This window comes from Neofelis nebulosa, chromosome 9 (assembly GCF_028018385.1).
Source record: "Neofelis nebulosa isolate mNeoNeb1 chromosome 9, mNeoNeb1.pri, whole genome shotgun sequence".
Lineage (NCBI taxonomy): Eukaryota > Metazoa > Chordata > Mammalia > Carnivora > Felidae > Neofelis > Neofelis nebulosa.
Window position 1 is genome coordinate 119499843 of NC_080790.1, and position 16834 is coordinate 119516676.

At 58.3% G+C, this 16834-nt stretch overlaps 1 protein-coding gene across 4 annotated transcripts in view; it reads left to right on the top strand.

Moving 5' to 3' along the window:
- Positions 1 to 16834, top strand: part of SRC (SRC proto-oncogene, non-receptor tyrosine kinase) — a 60189-nt gene that overhangs the window by 40332 nt on the left and 3023 nt on the right. For 2 of the 4 annotated variants that reach the window (XM_058685555.1, XM_058685554.1), the window contains exons 5-13: positions 1412 to 1511; positions 2482 to 2499; positions 8040 to 8072; positions 8928 to 9026; positions 9196 to 9299; positions 11132 to 11281; positions 12725 to 12880; positions 14319 to 14498; positions 16119 to 16195. In XM_058685555.1, coding sequence (XP_058541538.1) covers positions 1412 to 1511; positions 2482 to 2499; positions 8040 to 8072; positions 8928 to 9026; positions 9196 to 9299; positions 11132 to 11281; positions 12725 to 12880; positions 14319 to 14498; positions 16119 to 16195 — 917 coding nt within the window. The remainder of the gene's footprint in view (positions 1 to 1411; positions 1512 to 2481; positions 2500 to 8039; positions 8073 to 8927; positions 9027 to 9195; positions 9300 to 11131; positions 11282 to 12724; positions 12881 to 14318; positions 14499 to 16118; positions 16196 to 16834) is intronic. The other 2 variants (XM_058685556.1, XM_058685557.1) reach the window with 2 other exon arrangements.

Genomic DNA, 16834 nt, shown 5'->3' on the forward strand with positions numbered 1-16834 from the left:
GGTCTTGGGTGGCAGAGGGGGCAAGAGCAGGTTAGGAGGGACAAAGGGAGCTCTGGTCCTCAGGCGCCCAGCCCAATGCCGAGATGCACCCCTGCGCCCTCTGCTGGCCTTTTTGGGGTATGGCAGCTCCAGGCAAGCGATGCTTAAGAGAGAGATGCCTGTATGGTCCCAGACACACACACACGCACATGCGCACACGCACACGCGCACACACACACAAGACATTCACATAAATACTTACATTCTTACCTTGACATACTCAGAGCCACACACAGCCAGCAACTCACTCCAAGATATCTGTGCAGACACTTAAACAGGCTGAGTTAGAGACACCATCAGAGATACTAGAAGGTACCGTGCACATAAAGACACACGCAGGGACACGTGGACGTGCGCAGACACACACCTAACATAGATGCACACAAATGGAAACACACATACACAAATAACCTCAGCATCCCGAATTAAGACACACACACACACACACACACACACACACACACGCAGTCCGAAGCCCCTCAAAGACACACACGGGAAACACACACGTGCTGGGCTAGGAGCGTCATCACAGATACCCACAGGCTCACAGACGCACAAATGCACAGACACGCAGTGAGGACACGCAGGGACACTCACGGATGCCGTGGACACCTGCCCAAGTGAGACAGACCCACAAAAGGGCCCGTTCATTTTTGGTGTCCCTCCTGTGTGCTGGGCTCTTCTGGGGCTGGGGACACAATGGTATGTAGAAGAGACAAACCCCGATGGAGGAGAAGAACAGAACAAGGCATGTAAACTGGGTAGGGTGTTAGAAGGTGGTGCCTCTCTGAAGGAACAAAAAGGGTAGACAGGGGCTCTTGGGGGAATGTGCGGGGTGAAGGTTGTGGTTCAAACGGGGGACAGAGAGGACCTCTAATGAGGGGACACCACCTGGAGCCGAGATCTCCCCAGACACATAGAAGCACCAAGAGTCACACAGAGAGAAGCCGAGCAGCCTAGCTGGGTGCAGTTTCCCTCATTCACTGGTTCATTTACCCACGGTTGCTTACTGAGCACCTACTGTGTGCCAGGCTCTGGGAACAACACAAAGATGTCTGCTTTGGGGGCCTCTGGGGCTACGGGGAAGATGGGCACTGGATAGAAGCCAGCCCTCAGAATCACCTAGAGCCCGGTGGGCACATTCATATGTGGAGAGACGCACGTGCCTCCTACACGCCCTCGCAGGGGCTCCCAGACGCACGCACGCAGTGGACACGCTGCAGGCCCACCCCTCTCTGAAGGTGACCGCGTCTCCAGGCTGGGCCCAGATGGTTGTGGGAAACCAACCTCCATCCCGCCCAGGGCCCTCCTGTTCACCCCTCTTTCAGGCTGTGGCCCTGGCCGTTCTGACACGTCCCACCCCTCTCTGCAGGTGGAGTGACCACCTTTGTGGCCCTCTATGACTATGAGTCTCGGACAGAGACTGACCTGTCCTTCAAGAAAGGGGAGCGGCTCCAGATTGTCAACAACACGTGAGTGACCCCCTTCCCCATCATCCCTTGGGGCCCTATCCCTGGGACCTGGTCTTGGGCCAGAGCCACTTCTGAGCGCCTCAAAGCCAGGGGCAGTGCGATGGGCAGCAGGCATGGCTAGTGTCAAGGCCAGCCGAGGTCCAGGGAACCGTCCTGGGGCTATGGGAGAGGAGACAGGTGGTGGTCAGGGCTCTGGGATGGCTCCCAGGGCAGGGATCTGGGCTCAGTAACTCCGTAGAGCACAGCGCCCCAGACCTCACAGAGAACATATGATCAGGGCACGACCCAGTACTGCAGAAAACAGGGCCTAAAGCTGGAGGCTGGACCCCCAGAGGTGCCCTCTTGAGGGACCTGGGGCTGGAGGGCCTGGGGCAGCCGGCTGAGCCAGAATGTCTAGCTGCATGGGGAGAGGCCCAAATAGGGAGAGGCAGGGGACCTGTACCGGGCACTCAGTGTGAGAGGGTTATGACTGGGCATGGGATGAGACAGTGGGATGGGGTGTGGATGTCTGGTTCACCTCCAGAGGTCCCAGCCTTGGAGGGGGGCATCCTAGGGCCAAGCTGGCTCTGGGGCCCCTGTGGGCAAGGGAGCAGGAGCAGGAGCAGGTGGGGAATGAACTAGTGAGGGGTCGAAGGGGCTGTAACTATGAGGTGGGGGGCGTTCTTCTCCTCTTTCCTGCTCTCCTTTCCCCATCAGGAGTACACCGGGGGTGGGCGCAGGTTTGGGGCCATATGCCCAGGAGTGAGGGGTGGGGAGCTTCCCAGGGGGGGCAGGAGGTTGCTCCTTCAGGCACTGCCGACAAAGGGCGGGGCAGAGCTCAGCACCTGCTGCACTCCTGCCCTCGACGGGGCCTGCTGTGCCCCCATCCTCAGTGGAACCCCCCCCCCCGCCCCGATTCCTGGCTCATGCTTGCTCCCTCCAGCCCTCCCTCAGCTCTCCCTCTCTCTGCTTCTCTCTCGCTGGCCCTTAGGAGGAAGGTGGACGTCAGGTGTGTACTCACTTCGTAGGTGGTGGGCTGGGTGGGGGGCGCTTCGCTGGTGGAGGGGGGCGGGGCTGCTGTCTGCATGTGCTTCCTCTGCATGTCCCTGCCTGTGGTCTCTGGCTCCCTTGGCTGTCCCCGTCCAGCTTTCCCAGCTTATGCCCTACCCCCAACCGGTGTGACCAGGTCCTGACCTTAACCCTGGGCCGAGACTGGGGAGGGTCCTACCATCCCGCTCTCACTCACCGTCCTGCCTCCTCCCCACCCACCTTCTTGCTAACCTGCCCACCCTCCATCCTGACCGGTCAGCCCACACTGAGTGCCAGCTGCATGCAGGGTCCAGTGCCGGCCAGGTGAGGCCTGGGTGGAGAAGGGGCCTTCCTGGAGCCAGGGGCGGGGCAGCGGACGGGGCGCAACTCCAGTCCAGGCCAAGTGACAGGCAGAGGGCAGGGCCAGGGTACGCTCAGGCATTTGGTCCCTGCAGTGTGCTCCCCTCTGGTGGTGACCATGGGGACTGGAAGCTTCAGGCAGGTCCTCCGAGGAAGAACAGTGATACTGTGTAGCAGTTGGAAGTGGCCGGGAGGCAATCCCTCTCAGAGGGGTGGCTGACAGGAGGGTGCAGGGCTGGACGCCCTCAGGGCTGTGGGAAGGCAAGAAGGTGCTGGAAGATAGAGTAGAATTGGTCCCTGAGCGGCCTCAAAGGCCCGGCTAGGGAGGTTGGACATCACCATCTCCAGGGGTGTCGTGCCTGTTCATGCCTCCCTACCCTTGTGCATGCTGTTCCCTCTGCCTGAAACACCTTTCTCCCGTCTCTGCCTGGCAAACTCCTATTTGCCCTTCAAGATCCAGCTCAGGACTGCCTTCTCTGTGAGGCACGAGGGAAAAGAGGGGCCAGGTGCTGTGCCAGGCGTTCTTACCCATGTCCTTGTATTTACTCCTCCATGCAATCCTGCCGGGGCCGTAGTGACGGGGGAGGGGCTGTCTCCCTTTTGCAAATGAGGAAACTGAGGCTCAGAGACGTGAAGGCTCTTGACCAAGGTCACACAGCTACCGGGTAGCAAAACCAGGATCAGAGCTCGGGCAGCGGCACTCTCCCCTCCTCGCGCCGCTCTCCCTGGGGGTGGAGGGGCCTCTCCCAACCTTTCCCCCCGCCTTGCGTGTCAGAGTCCTAGTGCGCCCCAGTCCCCGTGTGGCTCCAGCTGTTTGCCTCTGCCTCCCCCAGACCAGACCTGCTCGCAGGTCTGCCGCCTTCGTGGGTCCCCACATCACCTGTTGCTTGGCGTGGCGGGGGTGCCTTGCTGGTGTCGCTGAGCAAGCTGAACCAGCAGTAATCAAACAGCCATGGTTCACCGTGCTCTGTGTGCGAGCCTGGTCTCGTGGGAGTGCTTTAAGTGGCGTCGTTTTATTTACACGTCACCGTCAACCGCAGCCCTGGGAAGTAGAAACTCTTCTTGGCTTTATTTTGCACTTGAGGAACCTGAGGCCCCGAGAGGCGGAGTGAGTTGCCCCAGGTCACACAGCTAGTGGTGGCAGAGGGGTGGGGGGGGGGCAGGCCCTCCCACCCACGGCCCTTGCAGGAGGACTCAGTAGGGTGCAGGCGAGCCAGGAGGAGGGAAGGGCCCGCGCAGGGGAGGACGCATCAGGTTGGTGGCTTTGAAGTACCAGGGAGAATCTCAACCAGTGATGGGAAGGGCACATCAGGCTGGGGCCACAGCTTGAGCCGAGGTGTGGTGGCAAGGAAGGCTCTGGAAACTTTGGTTCTGCCTCTTTCACCTCCAGCCAGAGGGCGGCCCTCACCCTTTCCTTTGTCTGGCCCCTCCCCTCCCTTCGTCCTGCCTTCCAACATAGGCTTGGGGGTGTCGGGCCAGGCCTGTCCTTGGATGGCAGTGAGGCGCTGTGACTGGAGGCGGGGCACCAGGAGCCCTTCCCGCATGCGACGCTCAGCCACCCCTTTGCCTGAGAAGTCGGGTGGCGGTGGAGTCGGGGCTGGTACTAGAGGAAGGGGAGGGATAAGGGGGTTGGTGACAGATGGGCCACCTAAATTGGAGGTGTTCAGGTCTCATAGCCGCCCAGGGACAACCTCGCGTGTCCTTCTCCCGTTATCGCTCAGTGCCCATGATTGTTCACTCCTCCGGCCCTGCCCCCCCGGGCCTGTAGGAATGAGGGACTTGCTGGGCTGGGTGTCAGGATGGGGAGAGCTTTAGGGCAAGCCTGGCTCTTGACAGGGTTTGGCCGGGGCTTCCCGGGTCGGGGGCCTCACGGCAGCAGGGTCTGGAGATGCTGCTCCTGGACCTTCAGACCACATGGCCCCCGGGGCCCAGAACCCTGTGTGCTGTGTGGCCCTGGGTCCGAGGAAGCCCAGTGGGGTCTGAGGTCTGACTGGCCCAAGCCCTCAGCCCTGGTGTCTGAGTCTCTAGGAGTCGGGGCCCTTCTGGGTGTGAGTCTGGGTCGTCCCCTGAACTGCCCCTTCCTCCCACTCAGATTCCAGCAACTTCTTTGGGGGAGCCCTCACTCCAGTTCCACTTTCTACCACAGGGCAGGGGACACCTTCCTGCGCTCCTCATACAACTGTCCCGGCCTCACCCTGCCCTCTCCCCACTGGGCGTGTGCCCAGGCCTCAGGGTGCCTTGGCTTGTCTGCAGTCCCCAAAGTGCCTATCTGACCAGTCTCGATGGTCCCAGTGAGTTAAATATAAGTGTCCAAACCAGAATTCTTCCCAGGTTGAGGCTGCCTTACTCCTGATCACATGCCGGCTTGGCCCGCTCAAGGCTTAGGGTCCCAAGAAGAGGATCCTGAGGCTCAGAGAGGCGAGGTCAGTTGTCTGATGTCACACAGCTAGTGAATGGGATGTAACATTGCAGCTGGAGGACTCCTTCCTGGTTCAGTGCTTTTCCTCTGGCCGCACGTGGGAAGATGAGGGGTGGGGCAGTGAACGTGTGTAATTCCCTCGCTTCCTTTCCTTCTTCCTATCCATCTGATAAGGACCAGGCCCCCAGGGAAGGTGCTAGATGTAGTAAATCTACTCAGCCAGATAGATGACTTCCAAGTCTGGGCGGAGGTTGGTGTCCCTGCTGACTGGACCCATCTGAGAAGCTGTGGGGACCTTCGTGGGGCCAGCCCCCAACCCAGGTAGCTACCCAAGGCAGGTTTGAGCCTCCCAGACCACTGACATAGGAAAATGGGGCTTGATATCAACATTTCTCAGGTGGGCCTGGATGATGATCGCAGTAATTATCTCCGTTGACCCTAAGCCCGGCTTGTTGCTGACTGCTTTATACACTTTGCCTGCAAGGGAGAGTCTGTGACTGTAATAGATGAGGAAATTTTCATGTATTTATTTATTTGTTTGTTTGCTTATGTGAGGAAATTAAGACCCAGAGAAGGTAGGGTGCTTGCCCAAAGTCACGCAGCAAATCGTTATTGCAGACTGAGACTGAGCTCCTTTGGTTTTTGTTTTCATTTTATTCAATTAATTTATTTAGCTGCTTTGGTTTTTAAAAACATTTTGGATAGTGGGGAGGGGTGCCATAGAGATGCAGATTTAGTTGTTTTTCCTTTTTAAGCCAAATCGAGGTGCTAACAGCTCATGCACATTGAGCCCCTATTGTGTGCCAGGCCCTGTGCTGGTACGTTACATCCTTGGGTGGAGGCATGAGTATCCCCATCCTACAGATGAGGAAACTGAGGCAAGGCCAAGGTCACATAGCCTGCAGGTGGTGAGCTGGATGGTGCCCAGAGTGGTCTGACTCTGGAGCTCCAGCTCTGAGACGCCCCTCAAGCTGGGACCAGGTCAGAGTTGGGCCTTGGGTCTGTTGTGAGATGGCGGTGACCCTCGTCCCTGCCTTGTGAACTAAATGAAACCCCAAACCTGGACTGGAAACCCCGAACTCACATACGGGCTGATGTCAGGGAGCTGGGAGATCTGCTGGCTGAAGTCTGGGTAATGTCAGCTAGGCTGACCCCCCGCTTGATTCTGGGCCCTGCTCGGCTGGCCTCTGGGCACATGCTCCTTGCCAGCCTTCCACTCTGAGTGCCTGGATAGGGGCTCCCTAGAGGCCGGCCAGTTTGCAGACTTTGGCTTTGTCAATCTGTCTCGTTTTGTAGCCTCTGACCCAGACCTTGGCTCATTTCCCTGCCCCCTGTCCTGCTGCCTCCTCCTCTGTCTTCCCCTGGCTTTCCTGAGGGCCTCTGAGCCTCTGGACTCCAGGAGGGGTCCAGGAGGGCCTTCTGTGTCTGGCTGTGGACACGCGGACCCTGGTTCTCAGCCTTGCCCTGCCATCGATTTGCTGTGTGTCTTTTGGCAAATAACTGCCCCTCTCTGTACCTTATTTTCCCATTGGTGAAATGAAGGCTTTGACTGGAAGATTTCAGCTGTTTCTTGTGACTGGAGCTCTTGCTCTGTAGCTTTGGGCAAGTCTCTGCCCATCTCTATGCCTCAGAAAGTGCTAGGTTACTCCAGCCTGGGTGCTGTGTGGCCTTGGGCTGCTCCCTTGACATCTCTGAGCCACAGATTCCTCATCTGGGGGCTGAGGCCTGCCTTCCCTACAGGGTGGCCTTGAGGATCAAATGGGACAGACAAATGTGGACACCCCTGGGTGTTAGCACAACAGGGGGTTGGATGGTGGTCCTATGCTTCCAAGGCCCTTCCTTGAGTTTTGCCTTTGCCCCCTTACTCCCGAGCCCTCCCTCTCGAGCAGAGACCCCCATGTGAGCTCGTGCCTCTGCCTGAGTGTTCGTGCAGCAGTTGCACGGCTGAGTGGGCCCTCAGCCCCAGTCATGCTCCCTTTGCTGTCCAGAGGGCACCCTGTACCCTCTGGTTCAGCCTCAACCCACCCCACTGAGCCCCCAGGTCTGGGTGCTCACCTGTATTCTGACCAGTCTTTGGAGAGCTCTCGCAACCTGCTTTCTCCTTGCCTCAACTTCTCTATCTTCAAAATGGGCTGAAAAATATGGGTCAGAGGCAGCTCAGAAGCAGCAGGAGCCAGCGATCTGGGTTCAAGTCCATACTGTGTAACTGTGGGCAAGGCTTTTTTCTCTGGGCCCTGGCAATGAGGAAGGGGGAGCCCATCCTGCTTGCTGTGTGTCTTCTAAGGGTCATGGTCATGGGGAGGTCCAAAGGCAGCCTTGGAGAGAGAAGCTCAGCAAGGTCTCGAGCCCCACCATACCCTGTAGGGGAAGATTCCTTCTGGTCTGGGAGTCAGGAGCCTGGGCCTGGCTGTGTGACCCTGAGCAGAGGCCTTCGCTTCTCTGGCCTGTCTTTCCATCTGCACGGTGGGAATGGAAGGGGGCTGGACCCTATTTCTCAGGCAGCCTTTCCCATTGGCCTCCCCTCACTCCCCCTGGACCCCTCCCCATCTCCTTTGGTTGCTTTGGATGTGAGGCCTCTGTGGCTGCCCCGCCTTGTCCCTGGTCCCCCGCACCGCCTGCTGTCCTGCTCTCTTCCTCGCTCTTTCTGCCTCTCTCTCTCACCACCCCCATCTCTGCCTCTTCTTTCCTGTTGAGCTCTCGCTTTCTCCTCTCTTCTCTGTGTCTCTGGACCCCCGCTCCAGCCAGACCTGGTTCACATTCAGATGGCTGCAAAGGTACTTCGCCCCCTCCCCACTCCCACCCAGGCCCAGGGGACCCGACCGTGCAGGGAGCTCCTCTGTCCCCGTCCCCATCTCCTCCTCACGGGGCAGTTAGTGTAGAAGTGCCCTGGGCATTGGGGCTCTGCCGCCTCAGCCCCTCTGACATGACTCTGTGTGACTCTGGGCAAGTCCCAGCTCCCTCTGGCCTCAGTTTCCCCCATATGTGGGTAGGCTACAGGAGGAAACCCGTAGTTTTCAGCCAAGGAGCCCCTTAGGTATGACCGGTGATATGTGACAAAGGCAAGCATTGCTCTAGTTTGCAGGGTTAGTGCCTGGATGGTCACCAAGCCCCCAAAGGGGGCCACCCCCTACCTCCAGCCTGGCCTCACCAGCTTCCAAATCTCAGGGCTTTGGGATGGCTTTGATGATCTGACCTGACATCTATCTTAGGCAGGAATCATGTCTCCTGGTACAACTTGCTTGCTCCCCAGAGACAGGGAGCTCCCTCCCTCGTTCCCAAGACAGCTCTTGGCATCTTGAGATGGCTTTGTCTCTATGAAGGGAAGCCGATTACTCCCTATTCCAGGACTCTGCCCCTGTGAATTTGGGCCTCAGGCTGACCAAGGTCAGTCCTGTCACAGTCCTGGACAAAGTGCGTCTGAGTCAGCTTGGGCCAAGAGGCATCTGGGCCGGGGAGAGAGAAGTCCAGGCCGGCTTGGCCTGGCAGCACGGAAACTCAGGCTGGTCCCATGGCTGCCGGTGCCTCACTTGGCCTTGGGGACCCCAGCACAGCACCTGTGAAGACTGCTGCCTCGGGGCCCACCACTGATGGGTCCTTCTCTTTTGCTCCTTCCCTCTCCCCCTCCTTAGAGAGGGTGACTGGTGGCTGGCCCACTCACTCAGCACAGGACAGACGGGCTACATCCCCAGCAACTATGTGGCGCCCTCTGACTCTATCCAGGCCGAAGAGTGAGTATGGACTCTGGCCTCCTGCCTGCCAGGAGCTGGTTGGGAGCTTCTCTCCTGGGCTGGAGTGGGTGGTCTGGCTGCCAACGGCCCCGGCCGCATCCTAGAGAGAGGCACTATGGGTGGCCGGAGGCCTGGCTCACTGACCCCACCCTCCTTCCTCCTGTCCCAGGTGGTACTTTGGCAAGATCACCAGACGGGAGTCAGAGAGGTTACTGCTCAATGCGGAAAACCCAAGAGGGACCTTCCTAGTGCGAGAAAGCGAGACCACGAAAGGTAGGACCACTCCCGCTGGCCGATGGAAACTGTCTTTTGTGCGTTGTTTGAGCTGCGTATCGTAGAGCGAATAGGAGTTTGGTACCCGGTGTCAGGTGGGAAGGGCCCTCCAGGTGGAGGAAGCGGTAAGATCAAAGGCAGGGAGGTACATCTGAGGACAGCTGAGTTATCTGGGGTGGCCAGAGGTGCAGCAGAAGATTTCATCTAGCCTCTCTGGCCTCAGGTTCCTCGGATGAGGTATGGGCACAGGCTGTCAGGAGGCCCAAGGGTCACACAGTAAAAGACTTGTTCCCAGGGTGGGTGCTAATGAAGTAGGCCCCTCTTCTCCGTCTCCAGGGGCTTCTAGAGATGCCCTTCCCCAGCAGTCCAGGCCCCTGGGCCTCTTCTGTCCCTCCCCCAGCCAGAGAACACAGATCACCCCTTTTCTCTCTAGCCCCTCTGCCAGTGGGTGGCAGGCAACCCATCACCATGGAAATGAAGCTGGGCCACGTCCCGTGGGCCTGGGGCTCAGCGAGAGATGGGAAGCAGGCATCCGTGTCGTGTGTGTGCATTTATGAGCAGTTGTGTGGCCGGGCACGCCATGCGTGGGTCCAGGCATGTGTGTGCATGTGGGGGTGCAATTGTCTGGGTCCTCCTAGGTGGGAGTGGGTAGTTGTAGGATTGTCTTCGTGCCTGGGGGGCCTGGGACGTGTGTCCCTGTGTGAGCAGGAGGCCACCTGGCATGGGCATGCCTGCATGTGCGCACATGTGGTCAGGGCTGGCTTCAGACTCAGGCCGCTGGCATCCATGTGTATGTGGCCTGGGCCATCTGTTAGTCATGGTTGCCCATTGCAGGCTTTAGAGACCTGGTTACAGTCCTCTGTGCCTGACTTGCTGGGTGACCTGAGGCCAGCTGCTTTCCCTCTCTGGGTCTCCTTTTCCCCTTCTTGACACTGGAGATTGTAACCCCCACCTGAGGACTATCCAGAGAGCCCATGGGCTGTGGGGGCTGGGGTTCTAGCATGATGGCTCCTACCTTCTGAAAAGGGCTTTCTCTGGCTGTTGGAGCCTTTACCCCAGGCCTCTCTTGGGCTCAGGTTAACAAAGGCTCCTAGCCAGGCCTGCTAGGCAGGAGGAAACTTTTCCAGCCAAAAACTTTTCCAGGCTTAAGAGAGGCAGGGAGGAGGCCACCAGGGCTGGCCCATCTTTGCCTTGTCAGCCCGTAGGCCACACCCAGCACATGGCCTCCTGCCCATGACTGCTGCAACCTTAGCCAGCCACCCGCTCCTGCCTGATCGTGGAGTCTTCAGGAAGGTGTGGGGAGTGCCCCACATAGAGAGTGCCCTTGTGAGAGAGGAAGCAGTTAAGCCAGGGACACACAGCCACGAGACCATTCCTGGCTCCTAGCAAACATTTGCTGAGCACCTACTACGTGCCAGGCCCTCTTATATGTGGTCTCCAATCTTCCCAGCATCTCTGCGAGTAGCCCCATTGTGCAGAGGACGAAACTGAGGCCCAGAGACTGGCCCAAGCGACTTACTTGTCCAGGTCACACAGTTGGGATATACACTCAGGCCTGGGAGATCTTGCCCCGGCTGAGGGTGCCTGGGGAGGTTCTCTGATCGGGTGTTCCTTTGCTCACTTGGCCCTGCCTTGGTGGCTGCCTGAGGGCTGGGTGCTCAGAGACAGGGCGGACTGGACCTGTCTGTGCCCCGGGCTGGGGCTGCGCCTGCGCCTCTGGCCTCCCTGTCTACCTGTGCTGGGCAGGCACAGAACTGCACTTAGTGCTGTGGCCTGGGGGCGGGGTGTGCTGGGCGAGGGGGTCACAGCTCCTCTCTGACCCTGCCTTGCAGGCGCCTACTGCCTCTCCGTGTCCGATTTCGACAACGCCAAGGGCCTCAATGTGAAGCATTACAAGATCCGCAAGCTGGACAGCGGTGGCTTCTACATCACCTCCCGCACCCAGTTCAACAGTCTGCAGCAGCTGGTGGCCTACTACTCCAGTGAGGGCGGGGCAGAGTGGGCACTGGGCCTGGGGCTCAGCCCTCCTCCGGGGACCCTTTGGAGGGGGCTTTGGGGCCAACAAGGGCTGGGGCTTCTGTTATCCTGAGAGTGTGGGGTCTTGCTCCCCTCCCTCCTTCTTCCTCCTGCCCCTCCTTCCTTTCTTCTCTCTCCCTTCCCCCTCGCCTCTCCCTCCCCCTCTTTTTCCTCCTCTTTCCTCCCCATCCCCTCCCCCCACCATGCCCACCCTCCTCTTTCTCCTTCTCTGCAGCTGGCTGGGGAGGAGGGCTGCCTGGAGGGGAGCAGGGAAGGGAGGGGGCTTAGGCCGGTGTCATTTGTTTCTGCAGCCCTAGGACCGGTCTGAACCGGTTACTGGGAGAGGAGGGGGCGGCTAGACCGACTGCAGCAGAGGGAGAGAGAGCAGCAGGGCAGGCGGAGGGAGCGAGGGCTCCCGGGACACACCGGGGCTCAGGTTGTGGGTGTGGGCGTGTGTGCATTATCCGGAGGCTTCAGAGCTTCCCCCGGGGCAATGGGGTCTGTGTGTACTTGTGTGGGCGGGTCTCTGTGGGTGCCTGTGTGCATGTGGCTGTGGCCGTGGCGTCTGTGTGCAGGTGCGGCCCATCGTGAGAGTGCCAGCAACTCCCCATCCTGTGCCACCTCCTTCTCTGTCAGCTGGGCCCCCCGACACCCTCTACCATCTGCCACCCCTCTGTCCCCTTGGCCACCATCGTAGGGTTCATTCTGAACACTGCGCCCCCACATTAAAACCCTCCAGAGATTACCTTGGAATCTCAGGATAAAGATCCCCACGTGGCCTCCGAGGCCTTGGCTGCTGTAAACCTTGCCGGCCTCCCTGCCTTACCCGGGGCCCCCTTTCCCCGTTCATTCCCCTGCAGCCCCTCTGGCCTCCTTTCAGTTCCTACCACCCAGAGGCTTGTTCCTCTCTCAGGGCCTTTTGCCCCTGCAAAGTGGTCTCAGTCCACCACTCACTCCCCTGCAGATCGAAGCTCAGGCACCACTTCCTCTGAGAAGCCTTCCAAGACTCCACCCAGCCCACCTGCTGTTGCACACACTGCTCTCCTCGGTCATGCTGGTCCTGGGAGGTGATTAGGGGAAGTTGGGCTCCCCCTGCTCTGTGAGCTCCCTGAGGGCAGGATTCCACTGGACTTGTCCCGCACTGCATCCTTGGGACTCACCTGGGTGGCTGCCCTTTCAGGTCCGATGAACGTATGAATGAATAACTCAGCAAGCAGATGCGCGAGTCAGTGTGGGCCTGTGTGGGGGATGAGGGTGTGTAACGCACAGGTGTGGATGCCTGGCCTTGAGGGCATCCCGTGTGTCCCTTGTGCATGCCACGTGTATGTGTACACACACACACACCGTGGGACAGGGAGGCCCCAGGGCAGACACCCTGCTGAACCCTACCTCCCCGCCTCTGTCCTCAGAACATGCCGACGGCCTCTGCCACCGCCTCACCACCGTGTGCCCCACGTCCAAGCCACAGACTCAGGGCCTGGCCAAAGACGCCTGGGAGATCCCCCGGGAGTCCCTGCGGCTGGAGGTCAAGCTGGGCCAGGGCTGTTTCGGAGAGGTGTGGATGGGTAAGGCCTCGCCCCCGCCCCCTCAGAGGGAATCACCGTCCCTTGTGGGGCTTTGGTGTCTGCACTCGAGAGCCGGGCAGATGCCCATCCCCTGGGACAGCTCCAGGCCCCATTGCCCTCCCCCTCCCACACCCTTTACCTCCGCAAGTCACAGTCACCTCTGCTGAACAGTGGGCTCCGTTTTCAGTGTGGAGCCCCCCTCACCACCACACACCTCTAAGGACCCTGGCGTCATTTGGCCAAGGGCTGCTCAGGGCTGGGCATCCTGATTCCCCGAAGACCCACCGCGCAGTCTGGGACAGGTGGCTCGGCTCGGAGCCTCGGTCTTCCTCGGGGTGCAAGGAGGGTGGGGAAGATAGGAACCACCTGTGGGGTGTGAGAGACCGCTGGCCCGGCATGCGTCCACGCATTAGCGTTTCGCCGTGGGAAGAGAAGCCTCAACTCGCACAGGGGGTGCTTGGCAGTGCAGTCTGGCATGTTCTGGGCCTGTTAACAGTCTCCCGTCTGACCCTGGAGTAAAGGCAAAACTGTCCTTGAAAACAAACACCGAGCAGCCCTGAAAAAAACCCAGGCTGCCTTCTGCTGACGCGGAGGAATCAGGGCGGTTGGCGTGAGGCAGGCATGACAGTTGTGAGCTGGTGGCTTCTGCAGGGGACTCGCCGCGTGCCGTCGTGTAAGCCGAGTGTTCACCTGGCATCACTGTCTCCACTCTCCTCCCTTCAGGGGAGAGCAGAGAGGCTTCCTGGGTGGAAGGCCCTGCAGGCACCAAGGCCTGGAGGCTGGAGGTCAGGCCAAGTCAGGAAAGGTGTTGGGCTGGGGACAGGGGCGAGGGATGAGAAGCCAGTTCCTAAGCACAGCCACAAAAGGGGCACACGAGCAAAGCCTGGAGAAATCCCTGGCATCAGCTGCTCTGGTGGCTGCAGAACTCATTCCTGGCTTGGGTGTGTGGTAACGAGCCTCGGCTGCCCCGGGTAGACTCATGGAGTGCCAGGTACAGGTCCCCAGACCTGTGCCACGAGGGCCTCGGGAACAGGCCTGGGCCCCAGCCCTCAGATGGGGGCCCAGGGACTGGGAGGAATGGACCTAGGGCCACTCAGCAAAGGCCCTTGGGTCCAGCTGGGACAAGAACTCGGATTAAACACACTGGTCTAGAGTACAGCTTCCCCAAGGCCTCCCAGTTTGAAAACCAGACAATAATAAAATGACAGCTGCGGCTAAATGAGCCCTCATAGTGGGCTTGGCCCAGCGCCTCAGATCTCATTTAATTCTCTAGGTGGGGACACTGAGGCTCAGAAAGGGGCTGGACCTTGGCGGGGCTTGTCACGTGGCTGGGGAGGCCAGAGCTGAAACTGGTACCCGGGCAGGCAGATCCTGGGTCCCAGTGGTACAGGAATAGGGGGGGCCTTCACTGAGGCAGCCTTTACCCCTACCCATACAGGGACCTGGAATGGAACCACCAGGGTGGCCATCAAAACCCTGAAGCCAGGCACAATGTCTCCAGAGGCCTTTCTGCAGGAGGCCCAGGTCATGAAGAAACTAAGGCACGAGAAATTGGTGCAGCTGTATGCCGTGGTGTCTGAGGAGCCCATCTACATTGTCACGGAGTACATGAGCAAGGGTGAGGCCTGAGCGACCAGCACAGAGATGTGTGACAGTCCCTTGCTAGGCAGGAGGGGACACACTTCACTTCCCCCCAGATGTAGTGTGTACATTTTATTATTTTATTTTATTATTATTTAAAAATTTTTTTTAATGTGTATTTATTTTTGAGAAGGAGAGCGAGCGCTTGAGCAGGGAGAGGGCAGAGCGAGAGGGAGACACAGAATCCGAAGCAGGCTCCAGGCTCCGAGCTGTCAGCACAGAGCCTGACGCAGGGCTCAAACGCACGAACTGTGAGATCACGACCTGAGCCGAAGTTGGGTGCTCAACCGACTGAGCCACCCAGGCACCCCTTATTTTTTTGTTTTTTAGAGAGAGTGTGAGCTGGGGAAAGATGCAGAGGGGGAGAGAGAGAGAGAGAGAGAGAGAGAGAGAGAGAGAGAGAGAGAGAGAGAGAGAGAAAGAATGAGAATATCTTAGGCTCCACGCTCAGCATGGAGCTCGATCCCACGACCCTGGGATCATGACCTGAGCTGAAGTCAAGAGTCTGATGCTCAGCTGACTGAGCCCCCCATGCGACCCCTAGAGTGTACATTTTATTTTTATTTAAATAATTTTTTTTTAACGTTTATATTTTGAGAGAGACAGAGTGTGAGCGGGGGAGGGGCAGAGAGAGAGGGAGACAGAATCCGAAACAGGCTCGAGGCTCCTAGCTGTCAGCACAGAGCCTGATGCGGGGCTTGAACCCATGGCTGTGAGATCGCGACCTAGGCCGAAGTCGATAGCTTAACCGACTGAGCCACCCAGGCGTCCCTAGAGTATACATTTTAAAAGGTGGAATGGCATAGAACCAACTTGTCGTGTCAATGGAAAGTCAAACCAAAGGTGGCCTTTCTCATTTTGTTTTTAATAATTTCCCACAATGCATCTTGGCTCCCCAGTTTGCTGGTTTTCTAAAGCCATTTGCCATTATGTGGCTGAAAGAAAAGTCCCCCAACCCTCCAAGATAGAAGCTGAGCCACTTCTAGGTCAAGCCCCTGGCTTGACCTTTACCTAATTTTTAAATTAATTAAATGTTTCAAAATTCCGCTTTTGGGAGGTATAATTTACAAACGATAACATACACCATGCTAAGTGTCCAGTTCTGTGAGTTTTAACAAATGGACACGGTGTACCCCTTACCACACTCAAGATGCAGGAGATCTCCGTCACCCCGGAAAGCTCCCTTATTTTCCTTTGCAGACGGTACCCTCCAGCCCTAAACCCAGGCAATAACTGATATGCCTTCTGTCACCATAGCTCTGATTATTCTAGAGGTTCACATATTTCATCTTCCACATCCAAGCGTCGCCCTTATCACCTATGTCAGTAGTTCGTTCCTTTTTTTATTGCCGGGTAGTGGTAGTGCGGTACGGGGATGGGCCACGGCTTCTGTTCTCCTGGAGGTGGACACTTGGCTGTTTCCCGTCCTGCTTTGCCTTCTGAGTGACAGATGCTGAGTGAGGCTTTGTTCCGAGATGGGTTCGCGTGAAATCTGCTGTGCCGCTTGAAGCAGGGCTGGCCGGCCCAGGTGGGCAGGATGTGTGGGGATCTCTGCTTCCTGGCTCAGGGAAGACAGGGCTGCTTTCTCTCTGTCCAGGGAGTTTGCTGGACTTTCTCAAGGGGGAGACAGGCAAGTACCTGCGGCTGCCACAGCTGGTGGACATGGCTGCTCAGGTGAGTCAGCCCCACCCACCTCCCAAGGCCTTGGCCCTAGAGCACTCAGACCCACCTAGCTCAGCCCCCTCCAGGCAGCCTGCCTTGACTGCCGCCCACACTCTCTGATCTCACCACATTTACTACGGGGACCACCTATACGTGCTGTGAGTGGTGGTTCTGGGCAGAGCTTGAAAGAACCCTTAGCTGGGCGTCAGGAGTCAGGGATGCCTGTGGGGCCTCACACCTCAGTTTTCTTCTCTGTAAAGGTTGTTCAGTCACTCAACAAACCTGCATTGGTACTTGCTTGCTGTAGGTGGTGCTCAACAATCATTTCCTCATTAATCCTTATCACAATCAGGGGAGGTAAGGATGGCCCTTATTCCATTTGACACATGAGAAAACTGAGGTTCGGAGGGGACTCGGCACAGCAGGCAGGACCTGGCACTCATCTGTATCTGTGGGGCACCTGGGGCCTGCCTCTTCATCGTCACCCTGCTTCCTGGGTGGTATCTTGTCTTGTGCTTCCCCTTTGCCCTCGCCCTTTGTCCCGCGTTCCCTCTTCCCGCTGAACTCTGGTCCTGTTTTTGTGCCAACGGTGTTTGTTGTAAGCTGACTTCGCTTGCCTGAGGGCTGGCAAGGGCAGGGCATTTGGCTCCC